General features: G+C 44.6%; 1 protein-coding gene across 3 annotated transcripts in view; it reads right to left on the bottom strand.

The window, feature by feature from the left end:
* The window catches only part of FLT3 (fms related receptor tyrosine kinase 3), a 69,899-nt gene extending 53,630 nt beyond the window's left edge, over positions 1–16,269 (bottom strand). The window contains exon 1 of one of the 3 annotated variants that reach the window (XM_025000075.2): positions 16,111–16,269. Coding sequence is in view for 2 of the 3 variants with exons in the window: in XM_025000076.2 (XP_024855844.1) it covers positions 15,136–15,178 (43 nt within the window). In the remaining variant the exon portion in view is untranslated. Of the gene's footprint in view, positions 1–15,135; positions 15,274–16,110 lie in introns of those variants that run through there. The other 2 variants (XM_025000076.2, XM_025000074.2) reach the window with 2 other exon arrangements.
* Positions 16,270–19,989: the final 3,720 nt, after the last annotated feature.

The following is a 19,989-nucleotide window of genomic DNA, read 5'->3' as shown; positions in this document are numbered from 1 at the left end:
ATTTGAAATATTGTGAGAATTACCAAAACGTGACATAGAGATACAAAACGTGCAAATGCTGTTTTATCATCACATAATTTTGAATTTCCCAGTTTTCTTCTTGTAGCTGAGTTCTGGTTTCATACCACTGTGATCAGAAATATCCTGGAGAATGTTCTGAGTGAGCTTGAGAAGACTGTATATTCACTGCTGTTAGATGGCATGTTCTGTAAATGACTGTTAGGTCCACCTAGTCTAACACGTAGTTTAAGTCCGATGTTTCCTTACTGATTTTATGTCTAGATGATCTATCCTTTGTTGAAACTGGGGTACTGAGGTCCCTTTGTGTTGTTGCATTGTTATTTCTCCCTTCAGGTCTGTTAGCATTTGCTTAATTTCTTTAGGTGCTCCTATGGCAGGTGCATAAATATTTATACATGTCATATTCTCTATTGGGTGACCCTTTTTACCTCTTATGACAATCTTTGGCTAAAGTCTATTTCGTCTGATGTAAGTATAGATATCTCTACTTTTGGTTTCCATGAGCATGCAGTATCTTTTTCCATCCCTTTACTTTTAGTCTGCGTGTGTCTTTAAAACTGATTAGGAACTTCCCAGGTGGCCCAGCGGTTAAGAATCCGCCAGCCAATACAGGGGACACAGGTTTGATCTCTGGTTTGGGCAGATCCCACGTGCCTTGGAGCAGCTAAGCCTGCTAGCCCCTCCACTGAAGCCAGTGCACTCTGGAGTCCACGTACCGCAACTACTGAGCCCACGCACTACAATCAGAGAATCCATGCACTGCAATGGAAAAGATCCTGCATGCTGCAACTAAGACCCAACACAGCCAAATAAATAAAATCAATAAGTATTTTTATTTTTATTTATTTTTTTGAGCTTTTACTTCTTTATTTTATTTATTTATTTTTTAAATTTTATTTTATTTTTAAACTTTACAATATTGTATTAGTTTTGCCAAATATCAAAATGAATCCGCCACAGGTATACCTGTGTTCCCCATCCTGAACCCTCCTCCCAGGTATTCTTGGTAGCTGTTTTTTTTCTTTTAGCATTTCAAATATGTAATGCCATTCCTTTCTAGCCTACAAAGTCTCTGCTGAAAAATCTGCTGATAGTACTACAGAGGCTCCGCTGTTTTCCTTCTTGCTGCCTTTAAGATCTTCTTCTTGTCTTTAGTTTCTGACAGTGTATCTATAACGTGTCTCAGTAGGTCTCTTCACATTCATCTTATCTGGAAGTCTCTGGACTTCTTGGACCTGGATGTCTGTTGCTTATGCCCAGATGAGGGGATTTTTCAGCCATTATCTCTTTGAATAATTATTGTGTTCTTTCTCTTTCTCTTCATCTTTTGGGACCCCTATAATGACTATTAGTTTAGTGTGATGGTATCTCTTAAGTTCCTTAAACTGTCTTCACTCTTTTCTTTTTTCCCTTATTGCTCCTCTGATTGGATCAATTCCACTGCTCTGTCTTTGATCTCAGTAATTCTTCCACCACACAGTTGGTTGGTGAACTCCTTTTCTGAATTTTTCAGTTATTGTATTCTTCTTACGGAGAAGGCAATGGCACCCCACTCCAGTAATCTTGCCTCGAAAATCCCATGGACGGAGGAGCCTGGTAGGCTGCAGTCTGTGGGGTCGCTAAGAGGCGGACACGACTGAGCGACTTCACTTGACTTTTCACTATCATGCATTGGAGAAGGAAATGGCAACCCACTCCAGTGTTCTTGCCTGGAGAATCCCAGGGACGGGGAGCCTGGTGGGCTGCTGTCTATGGGGTCGCACAGAGTCGGACATGACTGAAGTGACTTAGCAGCAGTAGCAGCAGCATTCTTCTTAAGCTTTCTCTCTCTGTGGAAATTCTCACTTTATTCATGTATTGTTCTCAGGGAGCATCAGTGAACATCTTTATGACTGTTAGTTTGAACTCTTTTTTAAAAAACAACTATTTATTTATTTATTTTTGGCTGCGCTGGGTCTTCTTCGCTGCCTGTGGGCTTTGTCTTGTTGCAGAGAGTGGAGGCTACTCTCCAGTCATGGTTATCAAACTTCTCATTGCAGTGGCTTCTCTTGTTGGATCATGCAGGCTCTAGAGTGCGGGCTCAGTAGTAGTTGTGACACATGGGCTCAGTTGCCTTACAGCACGTGGAATCTTCCCGAACCAGGAATGGAACCCACACCTTCTGCTTTGGCAAGGGGATCATAACCAGTGGACCACCAGGGAAGTCCTATTTTGAACTTTTTACAGGTAAATCACTTATCTCCATTTCACTAAGGTTTGTTTCTGGAGTTTTATCTTATTCTTTTGTTTGAAACACGCTCCTTTCTTTCTTCATCATCTTTGATTATCTATGTTGGTTTCTGTGGATTAGATAAAAAGCCATATTATCCCAGTCTTCACAGAATAGCCTCTTGTAGAAGAAATCTTATCCGTCCACCCAGGCTTAGTTCTTGGTTCAGTTCAGTTCAGTTCAGTCGTTCAGTCATGTCCGACTCTTTGCAACCCCATGAACTGCAGCATGCCAGGCCTCCCTGTCCATCACTAACTCCCGGAGTTCACCCAAACTCATGTCCATCGAGTCTGTGATGCCATCCAGCTATCTCATCCTTTGTCATCCCCTTTTCCTCCTGCCCCCAATCCCTCCCAGCATCAGGGTCTTTTCCAATGAGTCAACTCTTCACATGAGGTGGCCAAAGTACTGGAGTTTCAGCTTCAGCATCAGTCCTTCTAAAGAACACCCAGGACTGATCTCCTTTAGAATGGACTGGTTGGATCTCCTTGCAGTCCAAGGGACTCTCAAGAGTCTCCTCCAACACCACAGTTCAAAAGCATCAATTCTTCGGCACTCAGCCTTCTTCACAGTCCAACTCTCACATGACCACTGGAAAAACCATAGCCTTGACTAGACAGACCTTTGTTGGCAAAGTAATGTCTCTGCTTTTGAATATGCTATCTAGGTTGGTCATAACTTTCCTTCCAAGGAGTAAGCGTCTTTTAATTCCATGGTTGCAATCACCATCTGCAGTGATTTTGGAGCCCAGAAAAATAGTCTGACACTGTTTCCACTGTTTCTGCATCTATTTCCCATGAAGTGATGGGACCGGATGCCATGATCTTTGTTTTCTGAATGTTGAGCTTTAAGCCAACTTTTTCCCTCTCCTCTTTCACTTTCATCAAGAGGTATTTTACTTCCTCTTCACTTTCTGCCATAAGGGTGGTGTCATCTGCATATCTGAGGTTCCTGATATTTCTCCCGGCAATCTTGATTCCAGCTTGTGCTTCTTCCAGCCCAGTGTTTCTCATGATGTACTCTGCATAGAAGTTAAATAAGCAGGGTGACAATATACAGCCTTGATGTACTCCTTTTCCTATTTGGAACCAGTCTGTTGTTCCATGTCCAGTTCTAACTGTTGCTTCCTGACCTGTATATGGGTTTCTCAAAAGGCAGGTCAGGTGGTCTGGTATTCCCATCTCTTTCAGAATTTTCCACAGTTTATTGTGATCCACACAGTCAAAGGCTTTGGCATAGTCAATAAAGCAGAAATAGATGTTTTTCTGGAACTCTCTTGCTTTTTTGATGATCCAGTGGATGTTGGCAATTTGATCTCTGGTTCCTCTGCCTTTTCTAAAACCATCTTGAACATCTGGAAGTTCATGTTTCATGTACTGCTGAAGTCTGGCTTGGAGAATTTTGAGCAATACTTTACTAGCATGTGAGATGAGTGCAATTGTGCAGTAGTTTGAGCATTCTTTGGCATTGCCTTTCTTTGGGATTGGAATGAAAACTGACCTTTTCCAGTCCTGTGGCCACTGCTGAGTTTTCCAAATTTGCTGGCATATTGAGTGCAGCACTTTCACAGCATCATCTTTCAGGATTTGAAATAGCTCAACTGGAATTCCATCACCTCCACTAGCTTTGTTCATAATGATGCTTTCTAAGGCCCACTTGACTTCACACTGGAGGATGTCTGGCTCTAGGTGAGTGATCACACCATCGTGATTATCTGGGTGATGAAGATCTTTTTTGTACAGTTCTTCTGTGTATTCTTGACACCTCTTCTTAATATCTTCTGCTTCTGTTAGGTCATACCATTTATGTCCTTTATCGAACCCATCTTTGCATGAAATGTTCCCTTGGGATCTCTAATTTTCTTGAAGAGATTTCTAGTCTTTCCCATTCTGTTGTTTTCCTCTATTTCTTTGCATTGATTGCTGAGGAAGGCTTTCTTATCTCTCCTTGCTATTCTTTGGAACTCTGCATTCAGATGCTTACATCTTTCCTTTTCTCCTTTGCTTTTCACTTCTCTTCTTTTCACAGCTATTTGTAAGGCCTCCTCAGACAGCCATTTTGCTTTTTTGCATTTCTTTTCCATGGGAATGGTCTTGATCCCTGTCTCCTGTACAATGTCACAAACCTCAGTCCATAGTTCATCAGGCACTCTATCTATCAGATCTAGTCCCTTAAATCTATTTCTCACTTCCACTGTATAAGGGATTTGATTTAGGTCATATCTGAATGGTCTAGTGGTTATCCCTACTTTCTTCAATTTCAGGCTGAATTTGGCAATAAGGAGTTCTTGGTAGTTTCTTAAATTACCTTTTTTGTGCTTATTGGCTCCCAGTAGTAAGGATGTGTCATGATTTGCCCGTGTCCTGAAGGGGAGGAGACTTTATTTTCTTGGGCTCCAAAATCACTGGGAACAGTGACTGCAGCTACAAAATTAAAAGGCGATAGCTCCTTGGACGCTATGACAAATCTAGACAGCATATTAAAAAGCAGAGACATCATTTTGCTGACAGAGGTCCATATAGTCAAAGCCATGGTTTTTCCAGTAGTCATGTATGGATGCGAAAGCTGGAGCATAAAAAAGGCTGAGTGCTGAAGAACTGATGTTTTTGAATTGTGGTGCTGGCAAAGACTCTTGAGAGTCCCTTGGACCACAGGGAGATCAAACCAGTCCATCCTAAAGGAAATCAACCCTGACTATTCATTGGAAGGACGGATGCTGAAGCTGAAGATCCAGTACTTTGGCCACCTGATGAGAAGAACTCACTGGAAAAGACCCTGATGCTGGGAAAGACTGAGGGCAGGAGGAGAAGGGGCTGACAGGACGAGATGGTTGGATGGCATCACTGCGTCAATGGACATGAGTGTGAGTAAACTCTGGAAATAGTGAAGGACAGGAAAGCCTGGTGTGCTATAGTCCAAGGGGTCTCAGAGTCAGACACAACTTAGCGACCGAAAAACAACAACAACAAAGGGAAGATTTCAGTTAGTACCTAGATGCACAGTGAAGCTGAACTCTCAGGCAGTGGCTTGTAAAATACACAAGCAGACCTCTTTCAGGGAAAGAATGGGAGCTAGTGTTTGTCTGCTTTCTCTGCACTGAGCTCTAAAGGATAGTCAGTTAATAACTGTTTCTTTGTTCACTACAGACCAGTGGGACCCACAAATGCAAGTCCTGCTGGCCACCAGATCAAGGAATGTGTCCTCTAGGTGGCAGTCACAAAGGCCATGGTTTTAGACACATGTATAAGCTCCTTTCAGAGAGATACCAGAGGGCAAATGTGTAAATGGTGCATCCACCCTCCTCAGGCTCAGGCAGAATTGCAGTCAGTCCCTAGATGTATGTTAAATTAGGTTGAAAATGGACCTCTTGAAAAAGCATCAAAAATGGGCAGAAGACCTAAATAGGCATTTGTTCAAAGAGAACATAGAGATGGTCAATAGGCACATGAAAAGATGCTCAACATCGCTAATTATTAGAGAAATGTGAATCAAAACTTCACTGAAGTATCATCTCACACCCATCAGAATGGCCATCATCAAAAAGTCTACAAATAATAAATGCTGGAGCGGGTATGGAGAAAAGGGGACCCCTCTATACTGTTGGTGGGAATATAAATTGGTACAGCCACCATGGAGAACAGTATGGAGGTTAGTTAAAAAAATAAAAACAGAGGGAATGCTCCGGTGGTCCAGGGTTAGGACTCCATGCTTCCACTGTCAGGAGCCTGGGTTTGATCCCTGGTTAGAGGACTGAGATTCTGCAAGCTGCATGGAATGGCCAAAAACAAAAACCAGAGTGATCGTATGATCCCGCAATCCTACTCCTGGGCATATATCCGGACAAAATGATCATTCAAAAAGATACATTCAGCCTAATGTTCATAGGAGCACTATTTACAATAGCCAAGACACATAAGCAACCTAAATGCCCATCGACAGAGAAACAGATAAAGATGAGGTATACATATACAACAGAACATTACTTAGCCATAAAAAAGAATGAAGTAATGCCATTTGCAGCAACATGGATGGACCCAGTGATTATCATATTAAGTGAAGTATGAGACGGTGGGAGACAAATATCACATGGCATCACTTACATGTGGAATCCAAAAAATGGTACAAATGAACTCATTTACAAAACAAACAGACTCAGACACAGAAAACAAAGTATTGTTACCAAAGATGAAGGCTGGGCTAGGGATAAATTAGGAGCTTGGGATTAACAGATACACACTGCTATATATAAAGGAGAAAAACAACAAGGCTGTATTGTATAGTAGAGGGAACTATATTCATTGTCTTATAATAACCTATAGTGGAAAAAATCTGAAAAAGAATATGTATATACACGTATGTATAACTGAATTGCTTTGCTGTTCACTAGAAACTGCTACAGCATTGTAAACCAACTATACTTCAATAAAAGTTTTTTTTGTTTGTTTTTAAATAGGCCTGTTTAAGGAAAAGACTGGGAGAAGGCTGTTTCTGTCTGTTGCCTCAGCACTGAGCCTGCGGGTATAGTCACAAGGAGTCTTTGCAAACCCTTTACAAACTGTTTCTTTGTTTGCTAGGGTCTCTTGGACACAAGTCCCATTGGCTTTCAGAGCCAGGTGTTTTAGGAGTCAGTTACCTGCTGTGATAACCCCGAACTTCAGCAAGTCATTTGACCTCTTTGGGTCTCACTTTTCTCATTTGGTAAAAGAGGGCAGTAGACCCATGTAGTATAATAAATATACTTGGCTTTAGATCAAAATGTATTTGGTCTTTCCCAGACCATGCATGCATGCTCAGTCGTGTCTGATTCTTTGTTACCCCATAGACTGTAGCCCCCGGGGATCCTCTGTCCATAGGATTCTCCAGGCAAGAATACTGGAGTGAGTTGCCATTTCCACCTCTGGGGGATCTTCCCAACCCAGGGATTGAACCTGCGTTGGCAGGTGGGTTCTTTACCACTGCACCACCTAGGAAGCACTCTTTCCTGGCACAAAGCTCCTAAAATCCTTAGAATTTCCTGAGCAACAGGGGTGTCTGTTGTTACTCACAATGAGCCCCTTCTGGGCACTCCAGAGTTTATGCTAACAAGGTGACTTAGGGCGGGGTGCCTCTGCAGCCCCAGGAGCCGGGGGGTTGTCCCAAGAAAGATCCAGAGGTTGGAGGGGTGAGGCTGAAAGCTGACCCGTGGGCAAACAGGGAGGGAAGTGTGCTAATTAAACTCTATAACAATTCTTGAACTAAGAGATCCAGTGAGCTTCCGGATTGGTGAACTGGATGACATTCCGAGCCCTCCCCACACCGCTTGCCTTGCCCTCTGTATCTCTTCCACCTGGCTATCCTGGAGTTATATCCTTTCATCATAAAACGGTAATCTAGCAAGCAAATTGTTTTTCTGAATTCTGTGAGCTGTTCCAGCAAAGTCATCAAAGTCAAGGAGGGGGTCCTGGGAACCTCTGACTTACAGCCTGTGCTGGTGGCAACCTGGACTTGACACTGACATCTGATGGGGGTCAAGAGGGCTCTGAGCCCTTAACCTGTGGGATCTGATGCTATCTCCGGCGAGAGAGTGTCAGAATTGAGTTAAACTGTAGGACATCCAATTGGTTCCCAAGAACTGCTTGGTGTGGGGAACTCTCCCATCCCATATACATGGAGGCCAGCGGAGCCAGGAGTGGTCAGTGTGAGTCCAGGGAAGGAGACTTGTGTGCTCTTCTTTGCACCTGGGACACTCTCATCGCTGTCGTCTCGCCAGTCTCTGCTCTTTCTCATGATTTTAATAAACGACAGTCCATTTGCTCAGGAGTTTCAAATCCATACCTCCTATGTGTACGGCTATATATCTGGGTGGCCCCCAGGAACCTTACACTCAGACTGAACTCCCCCCTTTCTTCCTCCCCCCACCCCCTCCTCTGTTAGTGCCAGCACACCCACTGTCCCCAAAGCCAGAAGTCACTTTCAACTCCTCCCTCTCCCCCACTTCCCATCATCCAGGCAGCTGCCAAGCCATGACATTTTGACCTCCGGATAATCCCCACATCTCTGCATGGCCCTGCCTCTCTTCCACCACTGCCCCAACTCCAGTCCTTGTCGCGTCTGGCCTGGCCGACTGCCAACTGCTTCCTCGCTGTCCTCTCTGCCATGTCTTGTCTGCCTGACATCCATCCTCGACACAGACCCCAAAACTGTCCTTCTGGAGTACATGTCAGTGCTCCGACATGCTCTCACTCCTTGCCTTCAAACCCTAAACAGCCTACAGCACTGGTCCTTACCCTTCTTGAGACACAGACCACACTGAAAAATCTGAGGAAAGCAATTAACCCTCACACACACACAAACACACACACACACTATACACACACACACAATATACACATACATTCATACACATAACACACCAACACACACACACACAAACACATACAATACACACACACGATATACACACACATACACACACATACACAAACACACACAATATATACACATACATTCATACACATAACACACCAATACACACACGAACACAATACACACACAATACATACACATACACACAAACACACATATACACACAAACACAATATATACACACATACACACAATACACACAGAGACATACACACACACACACAATATATACAAACACATACACACACATATACACACAATACACACACACCCCAAAGGACACAATGGATCCCCTGAATTCCCTCCAGAGACTCTTGGGCCACAGGAGAACATCCAGGTCCTTTATCACACCACTAAAACACTCCTTACACATCACACACATCTGAGCCTCTGGAAGCTACCCATTGAACAGGCTTCATTTTCTGAGTTGACACCTTCGTAGATGAGAATTCCCTGATCCTGGGGGCCTTTTACATTGTGCCTCAGCAACTCAGGACGGAATTATGGAGTCCGTCTGCTCCGTGATTCTGACTTCTCTACTGTTCTCTTCACTGTCCTGTTTGCCTGGAAAGTCCTTATTCTCCCCTTCGCCTGTCAAGCCTTACCTTTCTTTTATTTATTTACTTGGCTGTGCTGGATCTTAGTTGGGGCATGTGAACAGTTGGTCGTGGCATGTAGGATCTAGTTCCCCGACCCGGGATTAAACCTGGGGCCTCTGCATTGGGAGCACTAAATCTCAGTCACTGGACCACTAGGGAAGCACCTAAGTCTTAACTTTCTAATCAAGACTTGACATCACCTCTTCTGGGAAGCCTTGCCTGATTTTCTCAGTCTGTATTGGAGGCTCAACCTCGGTCCTTATTTCTAAAATTACACCGCAGTTTTCCTTTTACATGCTTACCCTGTGCCACCAACACCCCCAACATTAGACTGTGAGCAGGAATCTGAACTATGTGGCACCTGGCTGGCCCACATGGTGCTCCCAAGGGTCCAAGAAGGCAAGGAGAGAAACCATGTAACTAAATCCTGACGATTCCTTCCAACTTGAGGCATCTCTCTTTCTGCAAAGCACCTGTCTGACAGGGGATGAAGCTGCACTCTACAGGTATTATCTGATGAAGCGGTAAGATATTGCTTATCTCCCTTCCACAAATGAGGAGCTTAAGTGCAGAGACATTTCTGGCCAGAATAAAGAACTCAGGTTTTCTGACTGTGTTGCTCACCCTAACATATTCAACTGCATCATCTCCAAGAACAGAACCCCTAATATTAGGAACATTGTAACTCAAATAGCAAAGCAGCGGAAGACTGAATTCAATGGGTATGTAACAATCAAAACACACTGGTTTCGGGCTTCTCTGGTAACTTGGTGGTCAAGAATCTGCAGGAGACACGGGTTCAATCCTTAATCTGGGAAGGACCCACGTGTGGAGGAGCAGCTAAGACCGTGCTCTGCAACTACTGAGTCAGTATTCTAGAGCCCGGGAGCCACAACCACTGAGCCCACTGCCACGAGTACTGAACTCAAGCGCCTAGAGTCCGAGCTTTAGAACAAAAGAAGCCATGGTGATGAGAAGCCCGTGCACCCACAACTAGAGCGTAGCTGCAACTCAAGAAAAAAAGCCCGAGCAGCAAGGAAGATCCAGCACAGCCAAAAAAAATAAATCAAAGTTTTAAAAAACATAATGGTTTAAAGAAATAATGACAATATCCTGTTTTAAAGTAGGCTGCAAATAATTTTATGGCAGATTCTTGGCTACCAATGGACTTACAATGACAGCAGTGAAAAAATACTTTTACTGTTTAACCTAAAAAAATAATAATAGTTCCTCTTTTGGATCTTATGCAATTCCTCTAGCCACAAAAGAACAGTGTGTGTGTACTTTATATTATTTTTAAATTTCCTCTACATGTGATGGGACCCATTGAACAGAATTGCATGATTCCAACTAACGATCATCAGAGGGTTCTACAAAAGCTATTATCACTTGAGGACTTAAGGATGATCTAGCCATAGAGGTAATTCAATCACATATACGTAAATCTCACAGACCCCCAAACAACAGAAAAACCCTCAGCCATAGAACTATGGCCACCTAAGATAAAGCTAAGACATTTTTGGAAATCAATATTTGAAAAATAATAAGATCACAAAATCATCTTGATGAAAACCAAAAGCTTTATTCAGTCTTGTGAGATTCACAAGACTTTGCTATTTTGGAGTGAACAGCAAAGGGTACAGCATCGTAGCAAGAACAAGCTAAGCAAATTAAAAATGAGGCCAAGCTAGTTTCCAGCCCCTCGATTTCCCTCCCCCAAGTTCTTATTCCTCTCCTCTTCAAGGTCCTTTTCAAAATCAAGAACAATGATAAAATACAATACTTTTGAGATTATTATTATTTTTAAACCAAATCAGAATCTTGACCCAAAGATTAAGGCAATATCTGGTGGCTATTTGAAGATTCAGAGAGATCACAATCTTGAACACTGACAAGGGCTCTGGTCACATCGCTTCCTGAGTTTCATTAGAGGATGAAAAAGATGAGGGGAATAAAAGGAATTGCAGAGAAAGTCATGAAGCTGAGCCATCCTGTGGGCGTCTCAATTGAGCAGGGATGCTCTCTGGGGAGGAAAATGCAGCCAACAAATTTGTTCAAAGAACCATTTGGAAAATTGCTTCTTCCTAGAATCTTAAAAAAATAAATGGCCATATTTCATTCTGGAACAGTCCATTTTAAAAATTTCAAATGGAAGAGTCTTTTCATCCTCACAACCATTAAATCCAGTAATATCCATGTTTAAGTAGTCTTAGGCTACAAAATGGAGAAGCCGATGGCACCCCACTCCAGTACTCTTGTCAGGAAAATCCCATGGACGGAGGAGCCTGGTGGGCTGCAGTCCATGGGGTCGCTAAGAGTCGGACACAACTGAGCGACTTCACTTTCACTTTTCACTTTCATGCATTGGAGAAGGAGATGGCAACCCACTCCAGTGTTCTTGCCTGGAGAATCCCAGGGACGGGAGCCTAGTGGGCTGCCATCTGTGGGGTCACAAAGAGTCGGACACGACTGAAGTGACTTAGCAGCAGCAGCAGCAGGCAACGAAAATCTTGGGATTCACGCTATTTTTCTCCTACAGATATCTATGGATCATGACAACTGTATTGGAAGGTTTAAACAATTGAAAGCAAACTTTGTGCTGAAATGTTTTCTTGGAGAAAGGCAATGACCATGCATTTTTAAAATAGAATTGAATTAACTATTTATATGTAAGTTCCCCCGTCCCCATCTTTTTCATCTTTGTACCCTCATGGTGCCTAGCACTGAAATAGGTGTTCAATAAAAGTTTGTCAAATAAATTTCTTTTTCTTCTTCATGGAGGCTCCCTCTTCATCTTTTTACCCCCCTGGAATATAAATGTCTTCCTCTCCCATACTTAAGATCTCATTACCTAACTGTTCTTCAGTTAAGCAACAGGAAACTTCAACAAGAACGAAATCTTTACTGATAACTAAAGGGTTAATGAAAGTGCCTTCTTAGTTATAAAAAGTGGAGCCAAGTAGTTAATAATGAAACCTAAGAGGATAATTTACTATAGATCCATTCGAAGTAACCAAGAAGAAATGAACAGCCAGTCTAAACTTGAAGGATAGCATGGATTAGAATGAGGCTTTTAGGATGAAAGGGTATCTTAACACCAGGTCACCAGGTCTGGTGTCCCCATCCAATCCAAACTTTACTGGGCATCCCTTCCGTCTACCTCCTTCTGAGTTGGTTCCCCTTAGGCTACCAGGTCACAAGCAAACAAAGTAAGATAAGCATCAAGATCAAAGGATGTCAACTAAATGTGGAGGTCAAAGCTCTGAATATGAATTTCCTGACACTAATGAGAGAAACAGTTATCACAGTTACTGAGATCCTGAAATCTTGCTCCTAGCTATGATCAGTACAGAATGCAATTAGGGCCATGAAGAGTCTGTGTCCACTCGTTAAGCACTACTTAGAAAACCTAATCATTCTTCTTGAAAGGTAGACCTTACAGTATAAGGGAAATGGGAATAGCATCTGATAATTCGATGTAGTTAGAGCTTTTTTTTAACATTTAAAGTCCTTGTTTTTTAGCCTCTCACTTTATGTTGCTTCATTCAAGGAAGTCTGTAATGGCAAGTCTTGGCAAAGATGTGACAAGGAGCTCCATACGCTGTTAGCGGGAAGGCAAACTGGTGCAACCACTTCAGAAAACTGCTGGACAATATCTACCAAAACTGACATGTGCCTTTCTCTACAATCTAGGAATTTGATTTGAGGGTATCATCCAAAGAGAAATGAGTATTTCTGTCCCCAACCATGTAAAAGAGTACTCACAGCAGTCTTATACTCTTCACTACACAAAATTGGAGACACACAAAGTGTTCTTCAACAATAGAATGGATAGATTGCATAGTCTAGTCATACTAAGGAAATAGCACCTAGCAATTGAAAACAAAAACAAAAACAAAAAAACCACAGTTATTAAGAACAAAGTTGAATCTCATAATCACAATGCTGAGTGAAAGAAACTGGACATTAAAAAAAGAAACATAATAATGGTTTGGTTTACATGTAGTTCAAAAAAACAGGAAAAACCATGGAATCAGAGGTCAGAATAGTAAATGTGACTAAACCAGTGTGATTCTAATAAAATTCAAACCACTTTTTTTCCTCTCTAAAAAAAGTCAGAATAGTGGCTACCTTGGGGGAGGGGGTGGAGTTCGAATTGCTCTTTATCTTCATGAAATAATGATTAGGCAGGTACCTGTGTATATAAAGGGCTTCCCTGGTGGTTCAGCTGGTCAAGAATCTGCCTGCAATGCCGGAGACCTGGGTTCCATCCCTGGGCTGGGAAGATCCCTTGGAGAAAGGAAAGGTTACCCACTCCAGTATTCTGGCCTGGAGAATTCCATGGACTGTATAGTCCATGGGGTTGCAAAGAGTCGGACACGACTGAGTGACTTTCATTTCACTCACTGTGTATATAAAACTTAATGGAGTTGTACTATTAAGATGTGTGCATATTTTCTATCTGTGAATTATGCCTCATTTAGAAAAATCTGGAGAGAGATGTAGGAATTTCTGAGATTGTCCTGAAATATAAAAGAATTCAATGCAGCTTATATACACTTGCATGTACTGATGTTTATACTTTCCCAAAGCCTTTGTATGTGACTGAAAAACCCACTTACCACTTCAGGTTATACATTAACAGAAAGCTAACTTCTTGTAATAGACTCTGAAAAACATATTGTACTGTACATTTAAAATGTACATATTTACCAATTAACAGAGATGTTTAGGAAATGCAAGATGCTTTTCTACTCTTTTCCCCCTTATGTTTTAACTCTATAATTCTGAATTATTTGAAACAAAAGCTACTGGAAATAATTCCTGCACGTCTATACTGCAAGTATTTTCTCCATGGACCACGGAAGATGCAAGACAGACTGCTAGGGTCTGGGAGCTGGAGAAGACACAGCCAGACTCCCTCCGTGGACAGAGCAGGACAGGCCCGCCAGGGGCAGTGAGTGATTATCCCCCAAGGCTGCAGAACTAGGACACGATCCGAGGCTTCCTGGCCCCCCAAACTCTGCCTCCTTCACCCTAAACGCAAATCAACCCTCTCCTCTTTCCAAACAGATGAACTGGATCTAAAGAGGATTTTTTTTTTCCCGGTAACAATTATGCTATCCAGATTATTTGGGAACAGTCAGCTGAGTCCTTGAAAAGCCTCTTGGGGTTTAACGCCAGGATAAAAATCGAGTACAAGAGGAGGGGGCAGCGGGTATTTTAAGATGTAAATCCCGTTTGCATAATATTTTCCAAAGTATCTATTCATTGATCCAGTCGATATTCGGCGGGGTGGGGGGTCGTTACCCGAGATGACTCGCTTTGGGGAGAACCCGGGCGCCTTTTCCCATCAGAGTTCACTCCCGACATCAAAACCTCAAAAGAAGAGTTGGAGACGCCACCCAGGAGTCTGCGGTACCGGGGTCGGCGCACGCAAGGTCCGGGTTCCCCGGCGCCCAGCTCGGGGCCGCAGACTCGGGCGGCTGGCCCAGAACCCGGGCGCGCCGGGCGGGCTGACGGGCGGGGCGGCCCGGGCCCCGCAGGCACCGATTCGGCGAGGCCGCCCGCGGGGTCGGGGCGGCCGGTGGGGACCGCGGCCCCGAGCCCGAGCGGCGACGCGAGACCAGCGGGAGGAGAACGCGGGGTGGGCCCGGCCGGGGCCGCGGGTGACTTCAGGGCGAGTCGGGAGGGCGCGGAAGAGGGGAGGGGCGCGGGAGCGAGAGACGGAGCCGGGCGGGGAGGCGCGCGGCGGCGGGGACGGAGGAGGCGCGCACCCGGTGCCGGCGCTGGGTGGGGGCCGGGGGCCGCGGGGGCTCGAGCGGGCGAGCGGGGCCTTACCGAGCAGCGGCAGCCGGCCGCCCAGGCGCGCCAACGCCGGCATGGCCTCCGGAGCCCGGGGTCCCCAGGCCTCACCGGCCCAGCCCTGCGATGCCGCCCTTCGCGGCGCGCCCCGCGCTGCAGGTGGCTCGCTTAAGGATGCGCGTCACCGACCGCAAATTCCCTCGGACTGGTGCAAAGTGGAAAGGGGGGGAGCATCCCTCTCCCCACCCGCAGGGGCTGTGCCGGGGCGCCGGTGCCTGGCGCAGCGCTGCGGCCGAGCCCACGTGCCCGCCGTGGTCCGCAGCCCGCGCTCCGCCGCGCCCGGGGCTCCCCGACTGTGAGGGGGAGACTGGGCGCGGTTCCGCCGGGGAGGTCGCAGGGGCTCGGCGGCCCCCGGCCGGGGAGGAGGCATGGCTAGAGCTGCCTGCTCCCTCCACCCCCCGCCCCGCCGGGAGTCCCGGAACCCTCTCGATGAGCGTGGGGACAGCTGAAGCCAGCCACCGTCCACCTCGCGCGCGAGAGGCTTTGAGGCCGCAGGGTGAGCGCTACAGCCGCGCGGCACGCGGACGCCCCAGGCTGGCGCGCGGGCAAGCCGAGGGTCGCGGTCCACGCTGGGTGGATCCTAACTGCGGACCCACGTTCTTTGTCCCCCCCGCCCCGCTCCATCTCCTAGGATGCCCAGGATGCAGTCCACAGCGGCAGCAAGAAAAACAGGCTCGGTTTCAGTGTCAACCAAGGCAACCAGGGAAGCTAACATCAGCCATAGGAACAAAAGCAAAACACAGGTCATCTCGGGCTTTGATTTCTGCACTCGTAATTCTTGTTCTTCATTGCATAATATTTCTACTTGAAATTATTTCCTTTGCAATAAGTTGAAGATTGGAAAGCCCAGGATGTTGGCTCTGAGTCTTCCCTTAACCAGCCCTTGACCTTCACAAAGCCACTCATCCATCCTCTGAGAGTTCCCCCTTACCCGCCCCCCTCCTTGCTCACCAGTAATGGAGTGGAATGGACCACGCGGCTTATAATGTCTCCAAGTTCTAGCGATTCCATGCTTTTCATTATTTCAATCTTGCTGTAATCTAGCGTGATAATTGACGTGCATTCTTGGCCAGACAGTCCTTTTCCTCAGCTGTAGCCTAGAGTAGGAAAATTTTCTCTCCTAGAGCATGACAGAAACTTGAAATGTGGTGCAGCCACTGTGGAAAACAGCGTGACAGTTTCTCCAAAAATTAAAAATAGAATTACCATATGATCCAGCAATTGCAATGTTGGGTGTATACCCAAAGGAACGGAAAGCAGGGTGATGAAAAGATGGTCTGTACAACCATATTCTAGGAACATTTTTAACAAAACCCAAAAGATGAAAGCAACCCACACGTCCATCATAGATTAATGGATAAACAAAATCCAGTGAATGGATAAAAATGGTATATACATACAATTGGGACGTCCCTGGTGGCTCAGCGGCAAAGAATCCACCTGCCAATGCAGGAGACATGAGTTTGATCCCTGGTCTGGGAAGATTCCCCTGAAGAAGAAAATGGCAACCCACTCCAGTATTCTTGCCTGGAAAGTCCCATGGAATCTGGCATGCTACAGTTTATGAGGTGGTAAATAGTCAGACACAAACAACAACAATAGTTAGCGACCGAACAACAATATAATACAGCTAGGATCTTATTCAGCTTTAGAAAGGAAAGACATGCTTTTTTTTTTTTTTTTTTTTTTTAGGAAAGACATTCTGACACATGCTACAACGTGGATGAACCTTGAGGGCATGTTAAGTGCAATAAGCCAGCGACAAAAAAACAGACACAGGTTCTATCCATATGAGTTCCCTAAAGTAGTCAAATTCTCGAGGCAGGAAGAATGGTTGGGTTGGGATGGGGGCTGGGGAGATGCGGAATGGAGATGGGAATGGAGAGTTGTTGTGTGGTGGGGACAGAGTTTCAGTTTTGCAAGATGAAGAGAGTTCTGGAGATTGGTTGCACAATAGTGTGCATGTATTTAACACAATTGTACACATAAAAATGTTTAAGATAGTAACTTTTATGTTATGTACATTTTACCACAATTGAAAGTTAAAAAAACTTTTTTTTAAAGCATCTGTCTTCAGTCAGACAGAACTAGAGAAAGAGACATTAAGTTCAGTGAGACATGAATAGAAGTGGTGAAGCAGGCTGGTGATGGGAAGAAGAGTGGGCTAGCAAGCCTTCCAATTGCCAAGATCCAAGGCATTACCTTTATTTATAGCTTGATCACTGCTTTCAAGGAAACTGATGGTTACAAGTTTGCAACAGATCAGCTTGGGTGGAGCACTGTTCAAGGACACAAAATCAAATCAATAGTGCTGCTTTGTCAAAGAATCTTAGGTACACTGCAGAAAACTGTGAGAATGGAAGCGGGAGAAACATGAATGACTTCTTTGCACTCCTGATTCTCCCTGGAAATTGTTGGAGAAAAATAATTCTAGAAAGAGCAAATTTTATACACTGAAAATCTTGGAGTATGAGGTATAGTCTAACATTTTAAATTTTTTTAATTTTTAATTTATTTTTTAAAATTTATTTTACTGACGTGTAGTTGATTTGCAGTGTTGTTTTAATTTCTGCTGTACAGCGGAGTGGTTCAGGTGTACATACATATGGTGGTGGTGGTTTAGTCACTAAATTGTGTCTGACTCTTGTGACCCCATGGACTGTAGCCTGCCAGTCTCCTCTGTCCATGGGATTCTCCAGGCAAGAATACTAGAGTGGGTTGCCATTTCCTTTTCCAGGGGGATCTTCCCAACCCAGGTCTCCTGCGTTGCAGGCAGATTCTTTACCAACTGACCTACGATGGAAGCCCCTATACACACATATATATGTATACATTCTTCTTTTATTCTTTTCCATTATGACTTATCACAGGATGTGGAATATAGTTCCCTGGGCTATACAATAGGATAGCCCAGGGAACTATATTGTTGTTTATCTCTTCTGCATATAGTGGTTTGCACCCGGTAATCCCAACCTCCCAATCCTCCCCTCCTCCTTCCCCCTCCCCCTAGGCTAACATGTAGAAGGTGAGGTGATGCCAGTCGATCATTTCCAGAAGTGTACCCAGAGTTCTGTCTAGTATGATACCTAATTTATTTGTCACAGTGACACTCAAGGAAGCTAGTCCAACATTATCTGGAGTCCTGCTGCTGCTGCTGCTAAGTCACTTCAGTCGTGTCCGACTCTGTGCGACCCCATAGATGGCAGCCCACCAGGCTCCCCCGTCCCTGGGATTCTCCAGGCAAAAACACTGGAGTGGGTTGCCATTTCCTTCTCCAATGAGTGAAAGTGAAGTCTCTCAGTCGTATCTGACCCTTAGAGACCCCATGGACTGCAGCCTACCAGGCTCCTCCATCCATGGGATTTTCCAGGCAAGAGTACTGGAGTGGGGTGCCATCGGAGTCCTAGATTGCACAATTAGTCATGCACACTGTTGTATAAAATTTTGGTTCCAGAGCCTGTGACCTGAAGCAACCAGGAGGAACGAGATGAAGGGAGAAATGGGAGAAGAGTGAGCTTGTTTCTGGGCTGAATGGAGGGTGTTGCATGGGCCCTTTGTTGTTGTTTAGTTACGAAGTCATGTCTGACTCTTCTCAACCCGGTGGACTATAGCCCACCAGGCTCCTCTGTCCATGGGATTTCCCAAGCAAGAATGCTGGAGTGGATTACTGTTTCCTTCTCCAGGGGATCTTACAGAGCCAGGGATCAAACTCACGTCTTCTGCTTGGCAGGTGGATTCTTTACCACTGAGCCACCAGAGAAGCCCACACTGGCCCTACAAAGGATCTATTTTATCAGGATTCTTACCACTGTAATGCTTAGCTACGCAGAGCTATGCTGCATAGTAGTCCTTCATCTCATGAGTGTCTTTCCAGCTCTTACATTGCACAAATCTCTCTCCCTCCTCAAAAACTGTGACATATTTTCAATGACTGTAGGTGAAATGCCTTAATGACACTTAAAAAATACAAAGTGCTGTGGTTTCCTGAAAATAAGGGACAAGCAGAAGGAATGTTGGAATAGGATTCCTGTGAATTCTGTTGAAATATCAACTACATATAGTACAGGGTTACTTGTCTTTTATCAATAGAGAACACCAATTGGCAAAATCTGCCAATACCAAACATTAGCAAGAATTCGAATCAATGGATAACTCTTGTCCACTGCTAGTGGGAGTCTAAATTGGTATAAACACTTTGGACAATAGTTAGCCATCGATTGCTGATGTTGAGCATCTGCACATCTTACACTGAAGTTCCACCCCTGGACATACATACACTTTAGGGAAAGTTTGTACACACGCACTGGGAGGTATGACAAGAATGTTCATAGCATTATCATTTCTAATGTCAAGAAGTTGGAGACAATCCAAATGTCCTCTAACGAAAAGATAAAGTGGAGTTTATTCATCCAATGTACTAACCATATATCAGTGAAAATGAATGAACTACGGTTACAAGAAATGGCATGGATCAATCTCAAAAGCATCATGTTGAGAGGGAGAGAAAGCAGGTCATAGAGTAATAAAGGCAAACAAAGCTATATTCTCTTTAGGAATATACTCATAAGGGGTATAAAGAAAGTGAAAGAATAACTTTCAGGATTGGACTTCCCTGGTGGTACAGTGAATAAGAATCTGTCTGTCAATGCAGGGAACCAGGTTTGATTCCTGGTCCGGGAAAATCCCACATGTTTCTGGACAACAAAGGGCCACAACTGATGAAGCTGAAGCTCCTAGAACCTGTGCTCACCAACAAGGAAAGCCACCGCAGTGAGAAATCCTTGCATCTCAACAAAGAGTAGCCCTGCTCACCGTAATTAGAGAAAAGTC

This window comes from Bos taurus, chromosome 12 (genome assembly GCF_002263795.3).
Source record: "Bos taurus isolate L1 Dominette 01449 registration number 42190680 breed Hereford chromosome 12, ARS-UCD2.0, whole genome shotgun sequence".
NCBI classification, from domain to species: domain Eukaryota; kingdom Metazoa; phylum Chordata; class Mammalia; order Artiodactyla; family Bovidae; genus Bos; species Bos taurus.
This window is presented reverse-complemented; position numbering and strand designations above follow the sequence as displayed.